This window comes from Hydractinia symbiolongicarpus, chromosome 13 (assembly GCF_029227915.1).
Source record: "Hydractinia symbiolongicarpus strain clone_291-10 chromosome 13, HSymV2.1, whole genome shotgun sequence".
Taxonomy (NCBI): Eukaryota; Metazoa; Cnidaria; class Hydrozoa; order Anthoathecata; family Hydractiniidae; genus Hydractinia; species Hydractinia symbiolongicarpus.
In genome coordinates, this window is record NC_079887.1 from 18716439 (window position 1) to 18740441 (window position 24003).

Below are 24003 nucleotides of genomic sequence, written 5' to 3' on the forward strand. Positions count from 1 at the left end.
TCAGGGAGAGCATGACTGATCTTGGAATCCTCGTTTATACGGCGTTCGGAAAATTTTTAGCGCCTCTGCTCGTTGCGGCCCGCACGATAAATCATACTAAGATGTCTAAACAGGTTTCCCCGATTCGGGGGAACTGGTGAATGATACAAGCTCTCCATCATAAAGAAGATTTTATAAGTCTCACGACTTATAAAGAAATGAGCACTAAACAACCACAAAAACAGAGAGTTATAACAAAGCCAGTAAAGCACCCAGGGCAAGTAGCCCAAGGGCACAAGTTGGCGGCACTGATGAAGAAGAGGAAGGCAAATCTTAAACAACAAGAGGGTTCTGTGCGACCTCCAGTCAAAACCTCTTCTGGAGTGAGTTCTGTACAGTCAAGCAATGGATATATATATGGCGCTGGGGGCCTTATTATCCTCGCATGTATCGGAGGTGCCTACTATTTTATCAGTAAAATACCCGCCGGTACCCAGCCTCCACCAGCGGTTCATTACGTTCATCCAAGCGTTAGGCAGGAGCCTAAGGCAGATATTGACATTTTTCGTATGAGGTAGGCCTATAATAAAGCATGACCAGAAAACAATATCAGAAAGAGGTTATAGATTCTTTATGGGAGTCCGTGAGATTAGTATCATATACTACCCTACTAGCGCTGTTCTAAAAACGCATTTGGTGTTTCTCGACCAGGTGCGAAGATGGATCTAGAGGACGGTGTTAAATTGGCAGGATATATGACAGGAGCGATCCTATTCGATGACTATGCCATTAAACAAGGCTGGTAAAAGCGTTCCATGATGCCTCTAAAATAAAAAGTTCAAGGTTTTGTTGTTTGTCCATGGCATACAACAAACATGAATGTTGTTAAAGAATCCCACACAGCAATCTTCGCCGGCCCCACAAGCTGTGGCAAAAACACAAAGAGTTCTCTTACAGGGGTCACTTTCATAATATCGTTATATTCTGCCCTACTCTCCGATGGAATAGGACTTACTTGGAGAGATCCTCGCTGTGGCTCGATCCTTACGTGTTCCTAATTAACCCGAAGGGCCAGTTATTTGAATGGATCGAGAAACTATCGTCTCTGCTGGCAGGCGAAGAAAGCTTATACATCGTCAACGATATGATAGCCGATGAAAATCTCGATAAGCGACGACAGCCATTGCTCGAATTAGCTATTAGCGGGAGGCACAGGAAGCATTCGTTATGGCTCCTTACTCAGAGTTATACCGCTTTGCCTAAAAATTTGAGACGACAAAAGAAGCAGCTGTTTATGTGTTACCCTAGTGGGCGCTCCGATATGAAATTAATTGATGAAGAGACTAACCTTATCGATGATTGGGAAGCTATTAAGGCTCAACTCAAAAAGTCTAAGCACGCGTGCTTGTATATTAGGTTGGAACATCCTTGGACTTGGTGTATATTAAAAAAATGTCATATATCAGAACATTAGAAAGGCAATTGGAAAATTGTTATAAAGAGATGGACAGAATACCCTATCTTGAATCTCAATTAGAGGCTCTTGATGAACAGCTAAGAGATACATTAGAAAGGGAAAGGAATACCAAGTATTTTTTCATATCTGCCTAATTATATGGACCCTGGTTAGAACCATTATTTAAAATAAAATGTCACTTACCTTATTACCTACCATTGAGATATTATTAAACAATCAAGGTCAACCCATGTTCAAGCGTGCTGATCTGGGAAGGTTCTTGGGAATTGCTGATATAAGAGCAACTTACAGAGAGGTAAAAACCACGTCTCGTCATGATATCACAAACCACGCGGCTAACGCATGGTCCAAGGATGTGCAAGGGTATTAGATTTTTGCATGCGCGGCAACATTTGATGTCCATTTTATTGTTTCCGATGACTATTCCGAGACATATCGGTTACCCTTGGCTATATTTTCGCTTGCCCAAATAGGTTGCGTATTGGTGTAGTGTAGTCTTTTCACCACCTCGGCAAGCGAAGGATCACCCCCATTTTCTCGATACTTTAGTGGGATTTTATGATCACTATGCCACCCCCCATGGTTGTCCCATGTCATCCCCTAAGAAAACTGTACTTCGATATGGGTCATCAGTGTAGCCATATTGACTCGTTTTTGTCCTTGGGACAATCACGAGTTTTTACGGGACATTTATTTTGAAGATATCAGGAGTTTCTTCTACCATCCCTGTTTTATCGCATATTCGTCGAATAGTAACGCCGCACTCATATACCCGATTAGTTTAAAACCATCTTCCAAACCCATTTTAGACCCGGGCCTGGAAACCCCCAAGGCTTTTTTTTCCACCCATAGCGATCAGAATTGTGTACGACACGAGCCTAACAGACTCCCATAAGGCATCGATTATCATGGTTTCCTTCGGTCCCATGTTTTCATCATATTTGCTTGTTGCCAATTAATAAGTGTTATTTTTTAGCAAAATTCATTGCATGCTAGGGATAGGCTGGATATTGCCCTGTATGTCTTGCCGTATGACCCACCACAAGCAATGGGGCTAAACACCTCCCAATGCTACAGTATACGAGGATCCCTAGATCGGTCATGGAGTCCCGAATAATATGATCTTCTTCGATATCCCTCTTTAACTCTTCAACGCTGTCAATATCCACAAAATTCCCTATCATGCTGGCATATAGATTTATAACATGTGTGGATAGGGCTTTTGCGGTCTTTTTCCCCTTCTCCTGGAGTTCCCGTTGTACATACTCGGTATGTACCTTATCGATAGTGTCCTCCGGTGCCTTATCAACAAAACCTTCTGTACATTTTTTAGGCAGGAAATGCCCTTTGCCTTTACGAAGAGCCTCCTTGAAAATTTGGCGTTTATCGATGGGCTTCTCAATATTTTCATATTCTGCAGAGGCATTGTTAAAGACTAGTGCGATATCAGACATCCTTTTTATTAGTAGTCGATATCTAAAAAATATGTAGGCCATTATGGACTATTTAGAGGCTCCTCCATGCTGAGGAGGAGCGAATCAGCCCCCTCCCCTTCACCATTAAGTCCCCGATGTTGTGTGACGAGTGTCCCTACCCAGAATTTTTCTTTATTTAATAGCAAACTATCAATTTGCCTGTTTGTCAAATTCTCTACATTGTTCACAACATTATTTAATTGCTAATGTTTCCAGAAAAAACACAGTATTAGTAAAACAAATGTATTTCATTTAATGACTTCGTGATGTTAATATAAAGGGATATTTGGCGAAAAGGGGTGAGGATGCTGGGCAAGCAAAAATACACAAAACTCTCGTGCGCGTGTACCCAATTTATTAACACTCTCCGTGACACCTATCCTAATCTCATAAAGCATATTTGTTTTCAACAACAATTTTTTTCCTTCTCGCAATTTTTTTACAAAAGTTTATTCGTTGTTTTCTTTTCACTCTCTTTTTTACAACAGTTCATTCGTTGTTTCTAACTTTTTGTTGTTTCTTTTCTCTCTTTTTTATTACAACTTTTGTTGTTTCCTTTATCTCTCTTTTTTACAACTTTTTGTTTTTTCCTTTCTCTCTTTTTTTACAACTTCTCATTGTTTCATTTCTCTCTTTTTACAACTTCTTGTTGGTTCCTTTCTTTCTTTTTTACAACTTGTATATACTTATTTCCTTTCTCTCTTTTTTAAAACTACTCGTGTGAAATTGCCCTTATCTCATGAGTACGCACACACCACAAAACGAAGGCTGACCAAGGCAGCCCAGCATCCCCAAATTTCCCCAAATTTAAAGACCTACCACATAACATTGCTTGTGTTTACAATATAACAAGATAACAGTTTTCACAAATATCAATCAGGGCACAAATAGAACACTGTCCTAAAAATATGCACAACTTCCTTACAGGTACATTGTTAACAATGACACCCATAATGTCTGAACATAACTACGACAGCATCATGGAAATGCTACACAATTGAATTGTGTCCCATAATTTAGTAACACCACTGAGGCATGCCAAACAGATTGGTCACCTCAAACCCACATTCTAGCAGTTAAAAAGAAGTAAATTTAAAAGCAAGCAAGATTAAATGTGAAATGTGCATTCCCTTATAGTATTGACTACAGTACAGTCTGAATGTAATCTACCGCGGACGCGAAACTCGCATGAATAGTCACACAGAACAATAACATTGCGATAGCTTTTGTTTTTTTAAGAAAATAATTGCCTCGCTGATGAACAATGACCCCATGCGATCGATTGTTTAATCACAATAGGTTGCTAGATCAATTTTAGCAAGCTATTTTGCGCAAACACTTTTTAATTGCAGTAATTAAGCGTTTTTTTAGATCGCATTTTAAAAGTTTATAAATGAAAAGCGGTGATAGAAATGTTTTTTAGATTGCATTTTAAAAGTTTAAAAACGAAAAGCAGCCATAGAAATGTTTTTTTAGATTGCATTTTAAAAGTTTAAAAACGAAAAGCGGCGATAGAATTGTTTTTTTAGATCGCTTTTTAAAAGTTTAAAAACGAAAAGCGGCGATAGAAATGTTTTTTAGATTGCCTTTTAAAAGTTTAAAAACGAAAAGCGGCATTTAATAGTTGTGCACAATGCTTCTCCTATGTTTTGCTGGAATCTTTTTAAGTAATTAAATCAACAATACATTTTCGTGCAATGTATTATAAAACTTCGCGAAATCTTCGCTAATACATAAGGGAATAGCTTATCAATACATTTACACAATGCATCTGCTATTAGAAGAAATATAATTGCTCCGATATTTCTTCGCTAGCACATTGTTTTTTAACACGCAAATATAAGCTCGCAAAACGCTCAAGGGATTTAATTATAACAAAAGACAAACGACTGCCGTCCTCCACGGCAAAGGTGTGATATTAGCGTGTACGCGGTAGATTACATTCAAACTGTACTGTAAACACCGCCTTTACCACCATGGATGTTGCCAATAGAGGAAGCTTATCACGTATGTAATGCAAGCATGATCAAATGTGGAATATGCACACCCTTTCTTTTAGAGAAACCCTAAAGTAAAATTAATGAAAATCGAAAGCTGGACCATACAAAAACTCCAACACACTATGTATCAAGCACCCAACCAAGTAATGTTGTTTCTTTCATTGTAAAAGAAACCCCTTGTAAAAGAAACCCCATATCCCACCAGGGATATGTGTAAAAGATAAAAAGAAGTTCTGAAAATAGAAGCCTGACCTTATTTATACCATTAATCACTCTAGGTCAAATGTATACTTAATCACTTTACATCGACATTTAGTTAAATCTAATTTTTAGTAATTGTGCTAAATATATGCAGATGCGGGAGAAAAACAAAATAGATATTATTTTTATAAACTAGTGAACATAGCTGTAGAAAAAGAACCACCTGATAGAGCAGTTTTATGTGAAAAAATTCATATGCAGTTCTTTCCTTACAAAGAAGCCCCCTCTTGACATCATGGATGTACGCCTAATATAAATAGAATACCTAATAATCAGAAGCCTAACTATATTTATACCCCCAATCATTCTCCATTAAGGGCCCTGCCAATAAAAGTATTCCCAGATTTCCAAAATTTTGCACAAGTATATAGCCTGATTGAACAATTTTTGGGTATCATTCAAAAATGCAGCTATGTGAAATGCTCATAAAATTGATCCTAAAGAATTCAATGTTAAAGTGAGGTATGATTGCCTAGGTAGAAATTTCCAATTGCCAATGAGAAGATTGTGTGTATCTAAAACTAGTAAATGGTTTAAAGCAACGCATAATTTTATTATAGGCATTTAATAAGGTTCCTTTGCGCCCAGGTTTAACTCTCCTTTGGTGTGCTTTGCCAAAGTACTATGGTTTCCACGGTAGTCGAACTACATTTGCCGCATTTCGCTGATTGTTGCTCGATTCCTTGTTTTCTGCCGTAAAACAGTCGACTGCGAAACATAAGAATAATGATGTCAAGAAGAATCTCGCCGAAGTGTGGACTTTTGGACTCTTGTAAAACAAAAGAAGATGTGACGACAAAAAAATATCGCCGAACTCGTCGAAATCCACGGTAAAAGAAAGATTGCTATTAGGGGATGGGTGCGTAGGAATACTTTACTCTACCTATTGTTATTGCTCGCGGTAGCCGGTCAGTTTGATAGGCGCGGATTCAACATGTCTAAAGGCTAAAGAATCGTTTTGTAGTGAGTTCGAGCAAGCAAAATGGAAGGTTTGAAAAATGACTGTGGAATAAAGTTGCGCAATGCTGCTAAGAAGAAACATTACTGGAAAACATTTATTCTCTGTGTCGCCTGTGATTGCAGAACAAAAGCAGGTGGAAGAAAAGCAGGCTTTGAGTTAACAAAATTCATAGCATTAACTTGATGAATACGTATTTAGGTACATCTGTTTACTTTTAATTCCATTGATCTTAGAGCTTTCTATTGCTGTGCTAGCAAGTGTGAACATGTTTATAGTTTCACTTTCAACAAATTGAAAAAGCTTTGTGTCAAATTCAAAAAAATCTTGTGATCAAATAGCCAGCCAGCTGGTCACTTTTGTAGCTGGAAAAGGTGTAATGTATAACAATTGTAGACTTCATAACAGCTTTGCATGTTTACTTTTGTAGAATTTTTCTTTATATAATAGCAAACTATCAATTTGCCTGTTTGTTAAATTCTCTACATTGTTCACAACATTAACTATATAATAAAACCAATATTTTGCACGGAGGCATCAGGACATTCATCAATAAAATGTTTCACAACTTTGCAAGATGGTATATTCTTTTTAATGTGGGATTTGTAATTCGAAAGGTGAGGCTTCCAAGCAACACCTTGCTTGCCACATAATTTACAAAAAGCAATGTATATATAACATTCTTTGAACTGCAACTGCTTTCTTGACGAATTTTAAATTTCCTGCCAGTTGCTTTTGATACTATAAAAGTGGTTTCAATTACTTAATTCTTGCAGAAGTCACATTTTTGATTTTTACATTTCACATAACCATTGTGGTCTGATAAATCGGACTTGATATTGTAAGGATCAGCACGTAATATTAAATCCCTTAAGTTATTCTAGTCTTATTTCTAGTCTTATCCTTTGGGATTTCAGACTTTTACTAAATAATAATAATGAAATCTGTGGATAAAAAATTATTAAACCCCATTTTTACTTAAAAAAACAGTATTTTAGGTGTACATACCATATGCCAATCATTTCAGGATGATCATGCAATGGAATAGATTCTCCTTTTCGAATGATAAACATGCATATTGTCATATTGGACCCTTCATAAATACCAATATGTGATGCTGGGGCTTGGTAAAATGGTCTCCTGTTCAAATCATCTTTGGGAACTTTTAAACAAACATCATATGGAGTCACAGACTTTACCTAAATAGAATATAAATAAAGACCATACAGTACTGTAAAAAGGTATCTTAACATTGCGATCCTCTATCGTGCGCGACGCGAACGATACGCGATAACTTTTTGAGCATATTTTTGTCTCGGTAGAAGTGAATCATATCGCGTCTATCAGGATATCGCAATAGGCTCGATCTATCGCGTAGTATTACTCGATGACGTATTGCTTTATAATACTTATTTTAAATTAAATACTGAACTTCAAACAAGTTTCTTTTTTTCTATGATAATTTAGGAATAATAATTCTTGTATAAATAAAGTTAAACAAAGTTGCCTGACTTTCAACGAAAGTAATAAAAAGTAAATTAAATATTTTTTTTCGCTGGGATTATCTGGAGGCCTAAAACATTGTTAGTTTACAGACATTTTCATATAAGAATCATTCTTTTTTTTGTTAAATTGACATTTCAAGCCTTGAATAATTCTTAAGATTCTTAAAATGCGATCTAAAAAAGCTTTTCTATCGCCGTTCTTCGTTCTTAAGTTTTTAAAATGCAATCTATAAAAAAATTTCTATCACCGCTTTTCGTTCTTAAAATGTGATCTAAAAAAGCTTCTCTATCGCCGTTCTTCGTTCTTAAACTTTTAAAATGCGATCTAAAAAAGCTTTTCTATTGCTGTTCTTCGTTCTTAAACTTTTAAAATGCGATCTAAAAAAGCTTTTCTATTGCCGTTCTTCGTTCTTAAACTTTTAAAATGCGATCTAATTTTATTGCAAAAACGTCGCTTTTATGCAATCTTTTAACTGGAAAGAACTCCAAGCCTTCCGTGATAGGCTTTATTTAACCTTATTAATTTCTAAGAAAATTATGACGAAACTATACAAGCAATTCTTAGATTTGTGGATCTTACGATAAAAAGCAACTTTCAAAATTAGAATGTTCTTTTACAAAGAAGTATTTAATTTCTTTACTTTTTTTTAAAAAAATAGAAGTTACGCTAGCTAAAATGTAATACTGCATGACTTCGTCGATCCATTTAGGAAACATAAAAAAAACAAGGTAGAATACGCTTGTCGTAACACCCTTCTCTGTTATTATTTTCAAATATATAATTTTAATGCTGCGAAAGACTTTAAATATTGTCAACTAAACTATATATAGTCTGTAAAAGGATTTTGCACTTAGATTTTGATTTTCATATAAGACTGTGCAAAAAACATTAAAAATTATTTTTTCTGTTTTTTCTTTTATTTTAAGTGGGAGGAGAATGACTTGCTGTATAAATTTTGATACAGCGCAAGAATAATTCTTGCTGTATAACTTTCAAAACAGCACAAGAAATATTCTTGCTGCATCTATAAAAAACATGTTTTTGAACATGCAAGTATTTTCATCTTTTCACCTTGAGAGCTAGTTATTTTAATAATTCAAAACAAGAGAAAAATTTTATCCCAAAAATTTTTAGTGAGACAAATTATTATTATTTTTCCCTTCGCAACAAAAAATATTTATTGCGTACGTGATGCAATAATACATAAAAAAAATGCTTGTCGTAACACCCTTCTCCGTTGTAGACACTGTATTGAAGAATTAAACTTATTATTTAATTCTAGCGCAAGCAATATTATTTAAACTTATTATTTAATTTTCATAAAGTAAAGTTTAGTTTTTTTTATAGCAAGACGCAGTGAGTTTATTTTGAAAGCGTGAATAATGCTTGTTAAACGAACTTCGTTAATAAAACGATTTTGTCATTTGTAAAAAATATTTAAATATAAAAACCTAATAAGTCCAATAAGTATAAAGACCATAGATAATAGTCCAATTATCATAAACGAACTTCATATAAGCAAATTTTTTATACAAACTTCTTTGAAACGGTACAAACTACAAACGAACTTTATTTTAAATGATGCAAACTTTATATGAACTTTATAATTTTGATGGTATGAAAAAGTTGTATTAAAAATAAAATTATACTAAAGATTTAATAAATGGATACACAGTTTTTGATACAAATTATACGAATTAAGTATGGACATTTTGAGACGATCCCTTATTTTTTTCTTTACGCTGTGATTTGAGAGCAGTATAATAAAATTATTTCTTTCGAAATTATCGTTTACTTATTTCTTTTCTTTGCGCTACAATTTAATAAGAACAGATATCTAATTACTTTTAACACATCGCGATGTATCGAGACTGCCTATCGACGAAGCGCGATAAGGCTTCACGCGATAGAAATTTAGGAGCAAAAAAAGGTATTACGTATCGATCGCGCTGCGCACGATACGCGATCCTCGATGTTAAGATACCTTTTTACAGTACTGGACATTGTTGTCACTATTGTTGTGGTTGTCACATAGTGAATTTGCCATTTGAAAATAAAAATGTAATTAAATTGATTTATTCAAACTTGTAACTGTAACTAGGTGTTTTTCATTATTGCTTGTTTTCCTTCATGATACTGTATGAAGAGAAATCATACCTATTTTAAAGTATATTATATTAAAAAAAAAAAAATTGGTTCATGAAAGAGCATTTCGCATGGACAAGAGTTTCCGATTAAAAGTTAAGAAACAATAGTTCTTTGATTTGCCCTATGATTTAGGGGTCATCTACAAAATTCGTAGCAATTCGTATCAAAAAAATAAATGCTATACGAATTTTCTTTTGCCATACAGTAATTAAATTCGGATGAAATTTTTCTAAATTCGTATAAAATTCGTATGAGTTTTTAATTAAATTCGTATGAGTTTTAAATTAAATTCGTATGAGTTTTAAATTAAATTCGTATGAGTTTTAAATGAAATTCGTATGAGTTTAAAAAAATTTGTATGAGTTTTAAATTAAATTCGTATGAGTTTTAAATGAAATTCGTATGAGTTTAAAAAAATTCGCATGAGTTTTAAATTAAATTCATATAAGTTTTTAATTAAATTCGTATGAGTTAAATTCGTACGAGTTTAACAAAAAATTCGTATGAGATTTTAATTAGATGCGTATGGTTTTAAAAAAAAGAAAATCGTTTGACATTGTATTAAATTCGTATATGAGTTTCAAAATAAAATATTTTTTAGATTGCATTTTAAAAGTTTAAAAACGAAAAACGGCGATAGAAATGTTTTTTTTAGATCGCATTTTCAAAAGTTGAAAAACGAAAAACGGCGATAGAAATTTTTTTTTAGATCGCATTTTAAAAGTTTAAAAACGAAAAAAGGCGATAGAAATGTTTTTTTAGATTGCATTTTAAAAGTTTAAAAACAAAAAACGGCGATAGAAATGTTTTTTTAGATCGCATTTTTAAAAGTTAAAAAACAAAAAACGCCGATAGAAATGTTTTTTTAGATCGCATTTTAAAAGTTTAAAAACGAAATATAATTCGTATGAAAATTCGTATAAAAGAGAATATAATTCGTATGATAATTCGTATGAAAATCGTATAAAAGAGAATATAATTTGTATGACAATTCAGATGAAAATCGTATAAAATTTGTATTAGATTTTTTAAAAATCGTATAACTATTTAACACTATACGAATTGTATACGATTTTTATACAAATTAAAAGCAATTAAATTCGTATATATTCATATAAAATATCATACGAAATTTGTAGACGACCCCTTATTCTAAGGCAAATGTTACAGAAGTTTTATAAAACACAGAAGTTTTATAAAACACAGAATCTTTTTATAGGAGATGTTTTATATGAGAAATTCACACATATGGTACACACTTCCAAAGTTTCATTTAAAGTTTTAACCCAACACTTTGATGGTACCAGTTTGCATACTCAGGAAGCTGCTTTATCGTTTTTGCAGAGTTTGGCTGGTGGTTCACACTTTAGCGTGTGGAGTAGCATAAACTGTCTCTTTGCTGCCACATGCCATCAAATTGAAGTGAACTGTACCAAAAAGAATTTTTTTTAACTGTATAGCTAAAGCTTATTATGACATAGAGTGTCTGGAATATAACATACACGTTTTCACAGTTATTATAGTGGTTTCAAAGGACAATGCTGCACGGCTATGAGAAAAATCTGAAATGAAGAAAACAACAACAAACACGTTTGCCAGCCCACAGCAGTGGGTAAAAAGGAAAGGTCGTTTTCAGTGTTCATATTGAACTTATGTCTTCTAAATTGGTTTTAAGATGATTAGTACAGTGCAACTAGTTGTACAGATAACTTGAGTTGGATAAAAATAAGGGTATGTTATTTTTACTCAACTGTGAAAAGGTGTATTATGCACTTTAGATATAGCTAGCTAGCTAGTTATAGTTAATTAGCTAGAAGACTCTGTTTGTCAGGTAAAAAAAAAATTCACAAAAAATCCAAGACTTTTGTTGGTCGCACCAATATTTTGTTCTTCATTTCTATTGTGGACTAGGGTCCATATAGGGTACATATATAAAAAACATTTAACCAGTTATCCAATATTATTGGGGAATATATCAATTAAATTAACTGTTCAGCTTTGCGTTGACTGTTTTTTGGGTTGACATATAAACTTACCAGTGCAAGTAATTTTTCTAGATCTGAAGTAAAATTGTAGGATTTTTCGTTCTGCTGAAAGGTCAGAAAAGCTTGATTTACAATTCTCTTGATAAGGCACATTGTATTGTAAAAGCGAAACTTACAACAAATAACAACTTAAGAAAAAATGTTCCGTACGATGTCATTCACTGTACGAAGTTAGTTAGGCTTTTTTGCCGTACCGCCGAGATTGACCATCTTCGTATTTACCGTATTTCTTTGGTATTGAAGTTTTACAATCATGGCGTCTGTTGCTGGGACACAACGTAAAGCAGAAAACAAGGCCTGTAAAATAAAATACAAAGCCTTAAAGGAGGTGGAGAAAGGAACTGCTCCAAAAAATGTTGCTGCCCGATTCGGTGTACCTAGCAGTACATTGTCAACATGAATTTTTTTATTTTTTCAGTCCGTTCTTAGCCTACAAGGTCGAGATTTTTATCCTGTACAAAGAACGATTTCGTTCGCATTCCATATAAGGGAGAAAATTCACGCTTAATTGGCCATTTATACAAAATTCGTACAAAACTCCTAACTCTCTATTACCCAAACCTCTCTAAAATTCGAACGATTTCCGATTCTCCGTGGCTGTTCGAGTTATAGAGAGTCCACTGTATAAATTAAAAACGGGTTTTTGTTTACGTGTATTTTACACGCGGGCTCCACAAACGCGCCAAAAAACGTGACAGATAGAGAAGGTTAAAAGGTTGATGTTACTGACAGCTACTGATTGCTGATATAGCTAGCCAGAGGTAAGTTTAAATATTCAAGGTAAATCTAATATTAAAAGAAGCTATATCACATAGATACTTTTAATATTAGATTTGATCTGATAACATTAAAACATCTAGCTAGCTATAGCTAAAGTTCATGCGTCGTAGAACACATTTTAGAGATAGAGAAATGTTCGTTCTGGCGCAGTTGACGTCGACCAAAGCGAAATTCCCTAAGTCACCCGTTAGTAATCAACACAAAATAATATGATTGTGCTAATAACCAACACATAATAATATATACTAGAAATACCTGACGTCATCTACCAATCACCAACACATAATAATATTAAATGATAGATACATTAAATACTAACACATGATCATATTAAATAATATAAACGAAATCATATGACGTCATGCGCAATAGTATATACTCATATTATACAGAATATGAGTAAAGGGAAATTCCCTAATTATTCAAAATCATCACCGCGCCAGAAAAATTTGTTGAAATCAAAGAGATGAATTTAAATTCTAATACCGTAAAACAATTACACGTAATTGCAAAATCCCGTGGGATTAAGGGATATTCAAAATTACGCAAAGCAGACCGCGTTACTTTATTATTAGAACCCACTCATACCCCATTTACACCAGACGTAAAGGACATTTTTAAAAAACAAGAAATGGCTCGATCCCGACCTATTAAGAGGAACATCGAGCTACATGTACCCACGTTTGAGGAAATGAATGAGTTTGAACGCCAAGAATTGAAGAAAAATCGTCCAGTAGTCAAAAGTAAGTTGCGGGAGTGGTCAGAGTGGCTGTTATCACATGTACCGGAGAGTATCAAGAAACCAGTGCAAGGTATATATGCATCAGTTAAAAATCGTATCCTTTCACTATATGATGGTGCTAAAAAGGCACTGGTTGGCGAGGTCGAGGAAGAAGCGAGGGAAGATCATGCCCCAGAGCAACCAAACCAAGATGATTTTACGCATCAGGAACACAAGCATGCGCTTCATAAGACTTTTAGAAGTTATCGCATAGCTGGCATCGATGGAACAGATATTGATAGACATTTTGGTATGATACGATCACATGTGAAAAATTTGATCGAGAACCAAGTGCAACAAATGGGATCTGCGAAGGTGCAACTTTCCCTTTGGATCCTATGGAAAAAACAAATCGATGGTACCAACGAGTTTATAGAAGTAGACAAGGTGTTCGATAGCAACATGACATCAGTATTTCAGGGCACCATAGTGGATGAATCGATGTATACGATGTTCGCGCAAATCAGAACGCATGTTGAGAATCCCGCGTTGCCTAACAGCGGCTTTAGTATCGGTCGCATCCTACATCTTGACGTAGACTTCCACAAACTCAAGCTTACGAGAGGCTCCTCATATATAGAAACACCCAAGTGGATCGTTACGAAGAAAGCCATCATCAACCCGAATTATAGCCGCCTTGCATCATGAGCATATAGCAAAAGATCCTCAAAGGATCAGCAAGCTACGGCCTTATGTGGATCGACATAACTGGCAAGGCATTAAAATTTCCAACATCCATCAAGGACATCAACAAATTTGAGCGGAACAATCCCGACATTGCAGTTAACGTTCTGTATGTAACGGGTAAGAGCTTTAATATCCTGCGTAGATCGGCATTTAACGAACGTGAGAAGCAGGCTAATTTACTATTGCTTACCGATGAGAAGAGGAATCATTACGTAACCATCAAAAATATTTCTCGATTATTGGGTAGCGAGATATCGAAAGACCACGGAAAAATGAGTTTTTGTCTAAATTGCTTGCAGGGATTCCAAACGATAGAATCTCGGGATAACCACTATGCCTATTGCAAAGATAATGAATCGGTAAAAAACACGATGCCAAGGGAAAAAGAAAAATGGTTATATTACCAGGATGGACAATGCCAATTCAAGGTTCCATTCGTCATATACGCAGACTTTGAAAGCCTACTGATCCCAATGAAGGAGAATGTTCGGGATACCAAGACTAAGACGTTGAATAAGCATGTACCATGCGGGTGGGCCACATGTTCCACCTTTGCCTATGGGTCCTTGCCAGATCCACTGAAAGTATACAGGGGTGAAAACTATGTGAAGAAGTTCGTCGATCATCTAGAGAATGAGGTAAAGCGACTCTACAGCACCTATCTTCAACAGAACATGTTACCACTAACGGAAGTACTAAAAAAGGAGCACGACTCCGCCACGAGTTGTCACATCTGCATGAAACATTTTGACAACGACGAATATAGCCGTGAAGTTCGAGACCACTGTCACTACACGGGGCTATATAGGGGTGCAGCGCACGCGATCTGCAATCTCAGATATAAGATACCAAGCCACGTGCCTGTGATCTTCCACAACCTGTCAGGGTACGATGCCCAATTATTCATCCGAGAATTGGGGGAGAAATATGATACCCAGGATATTGGTTGCATTGCTGAAAACACGAAGAAGTATATCTCCTTCAACGCAAAAATCAAAGTACCCATTGCAATGGGTAATGGTGAAACATATAAGAAGATAGAAATCAGATTCATTGATAGTTGCCGATTTATGGCATCAAGCTTGGAAAAATTAGCTAATAATCTCGATGATGAACAGTGCAAAAATCTCTGTTGGTATTTCAACGAGGATGACATCTTTAAACTCATGCGTAGAAAAGGTGTCTATCCATACGAATACATGAATAGCTTGCAACGATTTAAAGAGACTGAGTTACCTCTGAAAGAGGCTTTCTATAGCAAGTTGAACATGAATGGGATTAACGATGAAGAATACGAACACGCTCAAAAAGCTTGGAATGCTTTTACTCCGAAGAGCCCAGAGACTACCATGGGTGACTATCATGATATATATCTCGCCACAGACGTCCTGTTGCTTGCCGATATCTTTCAGAATTTTCGGCAAGTCTGCCAGAATCAATACAAACTCGACCCTGCTCACTTTTACAGCGCACCAGGCTTGGCGTGGAATGCGGCGTTGAAGTACACAGAAATCAAACTAGAGCTGCTAACAGATCCTGACATGCTCCTGATGTTTGAAAAGGGTATTCGAGGTGGTATCACGTAGAGTGTTCACAGGTACGCGAGGGCCAACAACAAATACATGGGGGACCAATACGATTCCAATGAAGAATCGTCATATTTGCAGTACCTAGATGCCAACAATCTTTATGACTGGGCCATGCAACAACCCCTCCCAATTCATGGTTTTAAATGGGTGTCGAATATTGAGATAATAGACGAAAAGAAGATTGATAAGCTCGTTGCTGATAACAAGCATGGGGACCCCCTGGAGGTCGATGTTGATTATCCGAAGGAGCTCCATTATAAGCACAATGAGCTACCCTTCCTACCAGAGTGCAAGTTTGTACATAGAGTAGAGAAGCTAATAACAAATCTCGAACATAAGAAGAAATACGTAGTACACATCGGAGCTCTACATCAAGCCCTAAAGCATGGCTTGGTATTAACTAAGGTCCACCGTGTTATTCAATTTAAACATAGTGCTTGGCTTAAACCATATATCGATCACAATACGAGGCTTAGAACTGCCGCCAAAAACGAGTTGGAGAAAGATTTTTACAAGCTGATGAACCTCTCGGTCTTTGGAAAGACGATGGAAAACATACGCAATCACCGCAACATCAAGCTAGTTACGAATGAAGCCGCATATACGAAGCTGACCTTGCAACCAAACTTTAAAAGCGGCACATGCTTCAGTAAGAATCTTATGGGCATTGACATGGGTAGAACGGGAATCAAGATGAATAAACCGGTCTATATAAGTCAAGCTATCCTGGATCAGTCAAAAACCGTCATGTATGAGTTCCACTACGATTACATGCCGCCCAAATATGGTTCTAAGATAAAGTTATGTTATATGGACACCGACAGTTTCATTTACCACATACGAACTCATGATATTTATAAGGATATTGCTGATGATGCAGAAACACGCTTCGATACGAGTGCTTATGACAAGGATGACAACAGACCTCTCCCTATCGGCAAAAATAAAAAGATCGTGGGTATGATGAAGGATGAGCTCAATGGCAAGCCTATGACGGAATTCATCACATTGAGACTGAAGGCTTATGCATACAAGAGCCTCACGAAAGAAGGCGGCGATCGTAAGGCCAAAGGTGTGAAGAGAGCTGTAACCAAAAAATGTATAACTTTCGAAGATTACAAGCAATGTCTGAATGAAGGTATTAATATCAACAAAACTTGGTGTTGTATACAAAATAAAGATCACAATATATAAACGGAGGAAGTTACAAAGATCGCGTTAAATAGGGCTGATGACAAAAGGATCGTTTAGGCGGATCAAATCACCACACTGGCTAGGGGACATTACCGGTTGAAAGAGAAATAAACAATGGAGGTATTAGTATTGATTGCGATAATTCTTCCATATATATTGATACTTGCTTTCCTCTATCGATATAAACATATAATAAATAAGATGTATTTATTATCTGAAATATTCGACGATGTTGTAGATACACCAGCAGAGGCTGTTGATCAACCTATAGATAAACGCCAGGCTTTGAAGGATATACGAAAGACCAAGTCACATTTACTGCCTAAAAAATGTAGCGAAGGTTTCCTGGACAAAGCTTCAGATAAAACAATCGATAAAATTCATGCTGAGTACATCCAACGAGAGCTGTAGGAAAAGGGAGAAACGACAGCTCGAGCCATAAGCACTCACGCGATTGGGTTATATAGCAAAACCATAAGCAATTTTGTACCCATCGATGATGTTGATGCTCTCCGTAAGGATCTAGAAAATGATCCTATTATCAGGGAGAGCATGACTGATCTTGGAATCCTCGTTTATACGGCGTTCGGAAAATTTTTAGCGCCTCTGCTCGTTGCGGCCCGCACGATAAATCATACTAAGATGTCTAAACAGGTTTCCCCGATTCGGGGGAACTGGTGAATGATACAAGCTCTCCATCATAAAGAAGATTTTATAAGTCTCACGACTTATAAAGAAATGAGCACTAAACAACCACAAAAACAGAGAGTTATAACAAAGCCAGTAAAGCACCCAGGGCAAGTAGCCCAAGGGCACAAGTTGGCGGCACTGATGAAGAAGAGGAAGGCAAATCTTAAACAACAAGAGGGTTCTGTGCGACCTCCAGTCAAAACCTCTTCTGGAGTGAGTTCTGTACAGTCAAGCAATGGATATATATATGGCGCTGGGGGCCTTATTATCCTCGCATGTATCGGAGGTGCCTACTATTTTATCAGTAAAATACCCGCCGGTACCCAGCCTCCACCAGCGGTTCATTACGTTCATCCAAGCGTTAGGCAGGAGCCTAAGGCAGATATTGACATTTTTCGTATGAGGTAGGCCTATAATAAAGCATGACCAGAAAACAATATCAGAAAGAGGTTATAGATTCTTTATGGGAGTCCGTGAGATTAGTATCATATACTACCCTACTAGCGCTGTTCTAAAAACGCATTTGGTGTTTCTCGACCAGGTGCGAAGATGGATCTAGAGGACGGTGTTAAATTGGCAGGATATATGACAGGAGCGATCCTATTCGATGACTATGCCATTAAACAAGGCTGGTAAAAGCGTTCCATGATGCCTCTAAAATAAAAAGTTCAAGGTTTTGTTGTTTGTCCATGGCATACAACAAACATGAATGTTGTTAAAGAATCCCACACAGCAATCTTCGCCGGCCCCACAAGCTGTGGCAAAAACACAAAGAGTTCTCTTACAGGGGTCACTTTCATAATATCGTTATATTCTGCCCTACTCTCCGATGGAATAGGACTTACTTGGAGAGATCCTCGCTGTGGCTCGATCCTTACGTGTTCCTAATTAACCCGAAGGGCCAGTTATTTGAATGGATCGAGAAACTATCGTCTCTGCTGGCAGGCGAAGAAAGCTTATACATCGTCAACGATATGATAGCCGATGAAAATCTCGATAAGCGACGACAGCCATTGCTCGAATTAGCTATTAGCGGGAGGCACAGGAAGCATTCGTTATGGCTCCTTACTCAGAGTTATACCGCTTTGCCTAAAAATTTGAGACGACAAAAGAAGCAGCTGTTTATGTGTTACCCTAGTGGGCGCTCCGATATGAAATTAATTGATGAAGAGACTAACCTTATCGATGATTGGGAAGCTATTAAGGCTCAACTCAAAAAGTCTAAGCACGCGTGCTTGTATATTAGGTTGGAACATCCTTGGACTTGGTGTATATTAAAAAAATGTCATATATCAGAACATTAGAAAGGCAATTGGAAAATTGTTATAAAGAGATGGACAGAATACCCTATCTTGAATCTCAATTAGAGGCTCTTGATGAACAGCTAAGAGATACATTAGAAAGGGAAAGGAATACCAAGTATTTTTTCATATCTGCCTAATTATATGGACCCTGGTTAGAACCATTATTTAAAATAAAATGTCACTTACCTTATTACCTACCATTGAGATATTATTAAACAATCAAGGTCAACCCATGTTCAAGCGTGCTGATCTGGGAAGGTTCTTGGGAATTGCTGATATAAGAGCAACTTACAGAGAGGTAAAAACCACGTCTCGTCATGATATCACAAACCACGCGGCTAACGCATGGTCCAAGGATGTGCAAGGGTATTAGATTTTTGCATGCGCGGCAACATTTGATGTCCATTTTATTGTTTCCGATGACTATTCCGAGACATATCGGTTACCCTTGGCTATATTTTCGCTTGCCCAAATAGGTTGCGTATTGGTGTAGTGTAGTCTTTTCACCACCTCGGCAAGCGAAGGATCACCCCCATTTTCTCGATACTTTAGTGGGATTTTATGATCACTATGCCACCCCCCATGGTTGTCCCATGTCATCCCCTAAGAAAACTGTACTTCGATATGGGTCATCAGTGTAGCCATATTGACTCGTTTTTGTCCTTGGGACAATCACGAGTTTTTACGGGACATTTATTTTGAAGATATCAGGAGTTTCTTCTACCATCCCTGTTTTATCGCATATTCGTCGAATAGTAACGCCGCACTCATATACCCGATTAGTTTAAAACCATCTTCCAAACCCATTTTAGACCCGGGCCTGGAAACCCCCAAGGCTTTTTTTTCCACCCATAGCGATCAGAATTGTGTACGACACGAGCCTAACAGACTCCCATAAGGCATCGATTATCATGGTTTCCTTCGGTCCCATGTTTTCATCATATTTGCTTGTTGCCAATTAATAAGTGTTATTTTTTAGCAAAATTCATTGCATGCTAGGGATAGGCTGGATATTGCCCTGTATGTCTTGCCGTATGACCCACCACAAGCAATGGGGCTAAACACCTCCCAATGCTACAGTATACGAGGATCCCTAGATCGGTCATGGAGTCCCGAATAATATGATCTTCTTCGATATCCCTCTTTAACTCTTCAACGCTGTCAATATCCACAAAATTCCCTATCATGCTGGCATATAGATTTATAACATGTGTGGATAGGGCTTTTGCGGTCTTTTTCCCCTTCTCCTGGAGTTCCCGTTGTACATACTCGGTATGTACCTTATCGATAGTGTCCTCCGGTGCCTTATCAACAAAACCTTCTGTACATTTTTTAGGCAGGAAATGCCCTTTGCCTTTACGAAGAGCCTCCTTGAAAATTTGGCGTTTATCGATGGGCTTCTCAATATTTTCATATTCTGCAGAGGCATTGTTAAAGACTAGTGCGATATCAGACATCCTTTTTATTAGTAGTCGATATCTAAAAAATATGTAGGCCATTATGGCATACGGCAGGAGTATAGCAATACACAAACATACCTCCATTTTTATTCCCCTGCAGACGCAAGGCGGTAATGGCCTCTGGCAAGTGTTGTAATCTGGTCCGGTTGTACAATACGTTTATCGTCTGCCCTGTTTAGTGCCAACTTCAATACTTCTTGGGTATATACCTTATGGCCCTTGTGTTCTCGAACATTTGATGTTTTGTGATCACTTTCCATCATCGCTTCACAATTTCTCAGTACTTGGAGAAGAGTGTAATGATTTTAAACTTACTCTGATGGAGAGCTTATTAATTAAGCGGAACCGTCCCATTTTAAATAACACAGTAAAATTTATTCTATGCCTTTAGAATTATTATAATAGTTCTATTTTCTTTCTATTATATCCTATTATGTTTAGTATTTTATTTCCACATGTAAAAATTGAAATCAGTGTGAACATGCCAACCTGGTCGTTAGCTTGCTGAAATATATATTTGGGATATGTCGTAGATTTTGTCGTTCTTACCTTTTTAATATACCTTACGAATAAAAAATTTATAAAGTATGAATGTTTTTAATAACAGGTTTAAGTAACTGATAAATCTTGTTTATCAGTGTTTAAATTCCACAGCATGTACATACCTCAATTGAGTATCCTAGTACTCCACTCCATGTGGGTCAGCCTAGTACTCCACTCCATGTGGGTCAGCCCCATTCCTTCTAGAAGGTTTCTCCCAGAATCCCTTGCCTCAAAGTATATATAGTTGACACATGGTTTTCAGCCGAATTTGCTAATCATTGCACTCATTGCTGAATTTTACATAGCTAGCAAGCTACTAATTTTATATTAAAACATTTTGCTGGCCTTGGTATCCTCTGTATATACATCAGCTGCCTCCTCAGACAACGATGATGCTGCATCACAAGCAGGCATCCTCCATCTGGAAGCACAGAAAAATGTAAGCGTCAAAGACCGGGTTGCCCTGGTTGTCGAGAGCCAGTTGACAATCATGACTTTAACCCTCGAAGTCGACTTTGCCAAGGTCGAGAAGTGTTGTCCTCTCGAGTGGACTCAGATCGACATGTCCAGCAGCAACACCTTTCATCTGTTCGGTCTACAACGCCTCAGCGTCAATCCACCCACCAGAAGTCTTAAAACAAGACTCAGGACCAGTCAGCAGTAGCTCATCCACTCACTGACCTTCGTAACGAACTGGCTCGCCTTGAAGACGATCATGCCACTCTTCAGCGTAGCATCAAATCCAACTTCGCCAAGAGATCGCTGAGCGACAGGCTCAAATCCAAAAACTGCGTTCGGTCCGACCACGAACAGAGCCACTTGTTACTCCATCAGCCACAGCTAATCATTCCTGTGATGACCCGAACCTTCAAACAAGGCAGCAATTTATGATTGATTATCTGCTGCGCCCATCGACTATGTTTTCCGAAAATTTTGGCCATCCTTCGGACCAACGATCACAACGCTCCCTCACAGACGTTTATCGCGAGCAAGAACATCGTTCCTCTGAGCTTTTCTTGCGACCATCTCGAACCTCGGATACTGGACAGGGTAAGCCTTTACGAATTGTCGATTTTATGTTCCGTCTGCGGCCTACTGAGGAAGAAAAAGTTATCACTACTGACTCTGGTGGACAAGCTAGGCTTATGTTGTCGATTGGTCATGCAAAACCGAAATTGGAGTCTGTCAGCCTCGAAAAATTTTCAATCGCCAATATGCGAATTTTTTACGAATTGTTGTGTAGTAATAGTATTCCTATGTCTTCTGACTTGCGAGACTACCTCTCATATTTAATTAAAATTATGGAATTGGCTCGGAAGTATACCTAGGAGTCAGTGTTGAAGTATGATGATAAATATCGGATTCTTCAGCACACTTATGGCTACCCATGGTCCTTCGACAACAGCCATCTACACAAGGTTATGCTCATGCCCCGCTGGGCAATGCAATCACGCGCTTTGTCTAGTACAGGGGGTCTAAGCCTGGTTTTACTGGGCCTTTGCTTCCTGCATTAGGTACACACACCCAGACTGAAATCGATAATTGTCGAAACTTTAACCGCCTTAAGGGTTGTCAAAAACCGGATTGCAAATTCTCACACTCCTGCAACCGCAAGGATGGTAATCAGGTTTGTGGCAAGCAACACTCAGCTTGTCAACACACACCTTCTAATTGACTAGCTTTGCCTCAGTTTTCCTCACCTCTCAATTTGAAATTATGGACCACTGAACTAGCTGATGACCCAGACAGAGAATTCCTTCTTGATGGAATTACTCATGGGTTCCAGCTTTTGCCTGCAGACATTTCTCTTATGCCGGCCGAAATGCATACTTATTCCTCAGCTACTAATCCTCTCTCTGCTGATAAGGTGGAGGCTACTATCATAGAGGAAATTAGTGCTGGCAATTATGTCTTGACAGACTCCAGGCCTACTATTGTTATTGCCTTGGGGGCTGTTCCTAAGCCTGATAGTGAGGACCTGCGCCTCATTCATGACTGCTCAATGCCTCCTGGTAAAGATGTTAATACCTACATTACCATTGAAAAACAACGATTTCAAACCATAGAAGCTGATAAGTAATGGTTGTTTTCTGGCAAAAATTGACCAAAAACGTGCATACCGGTCTGTACCGGTGCACCCTTCTAACTATGCTGCCCTGGGTTTGAAGTGGAAATTCAAGGGTGCTTTAACTTTTTCTTACCTTGTGGATACACGCCTACCTTTTGGTGGTAGGAGTGCCCCTGGTATTTTCCACTGCATAACTCAAGCTGTTCGGCGGATAATGGGTAAGAAAGGCTTTAACCTCTAGTTGTGTACCTTGATTTCTCATCATTGGGAAAAACAGGAGTGAATGCAAAGCCGCATTCGATGCTTTGTCCGCTTTACTTGTGTCTTTGGGCTTTCAACTCAGTCCATCTAAAGTGGTTACACCATGTCAGGAGCTTGTGTCCCTTGGCGTCCTTCTTAATTCTGTGGATTGCACGGTTTCCTTTCCAGCTAATAAATTGTCTGCGTTAAAGGAAACGGTCAACTCTTTCTCCCTCCGGCAAAGAGCCTCCAAGAAACAGCTTCAACAACTTGCAGGACGCCTTAACTGGGCTTGTAAGGTGGTGTATGGTGGCCGTACCTTTTTAAGACGCGTTCTTGATCTGATGAACACCTTGTCGTCCACTGTCTGGCGATGTCGCTTGACACCCGAATTCCACAGGGACATCGACTGGTGGTGTCAGTCCTTGGACGCTTTTAATGGGAAGTGCGACCTCTGTGACACTCGTCCCATTACTGACTTAGAAACAGATGCATGTTCCACTGGTATGGGCGCTTACTTTCAAGGAGATTGGTTTTATTCCCACCTTCTTGTTGATCACCCGGCATTGCTCATATGCACATCAACTTCAAAGAACCACTCTGCATAGTGTTTTCTGCGATGCGGTGGTGTTCTTCCTGGAAAAACAAAACCATCCATGTGTACTGTGACAATACTGCTGCTGTTGCTATGTTAAATAAGGGTACCACATCCAACATTGTTGTTATGAAGTACCTTCGGCACCTGTTTTGGCTTTCTGCTCTTTACAACTTTCGCTTAAAAGTTTACCATATACCGGGGGTGGAGAATGTTACAGCCA

The 24003-nt window shown here is 37.7% G+C and overlaps 3 protein-coding genes across 4 annotated transcripts in view; 1 reads left to right on the forward strand and 2 right to left on the reverse strand.

The window, feature by feature from the left end:
- The window catches only part of LOC130624337 (uncharacterized), a 92416-nt gene that overhangs the window by 42219 nt on the left and 26194 nt on the right, over positions 1-24003 (reverse strand). The window lies entirely within an intron of this gene.
- LOC130624340 (2-aminoethanethiol dioxygenase-like) lies at positions 2938-12671 on the reverse strand. Of its 2 annotated transcripts, XM_057439928.1 has the most exons (3): positions 11841-12666; positions 7159-7349; positions 2938-6891 (listed from the first exon to the last, which is right to left on the reverse strand). In XM_057439928.1, the coding sequence occupies exons 1-3, from the start codon at positions 11940-11942 to the stop codon at positions 6864-6866; spliced, it is 321 nt and encodes a 106-aa protein (XP_057295911.1). In that variant the 5' UTR covers positions 11943-12666; the 3' UTR covers positions 2938-6863. The 2 variants fall into 2 exon arrangements, with proteins under 2 accessions (XP_057295911.1, XP_057295910.1); XM_057439927.1 differs by having other exon boundaries at positions 2938-7349; positions 11841-12671.
- Positions 14103-15683, forward strand: LOC130623161 (uncharacterized). Its single transcript, XM_057438649.1, has one exon. It carries the CDS (start codon positions 14103-14105, stop codon positions 15681-15683), a length of 1581 nt encoding a protein of 526 aa, XP_057294632.1.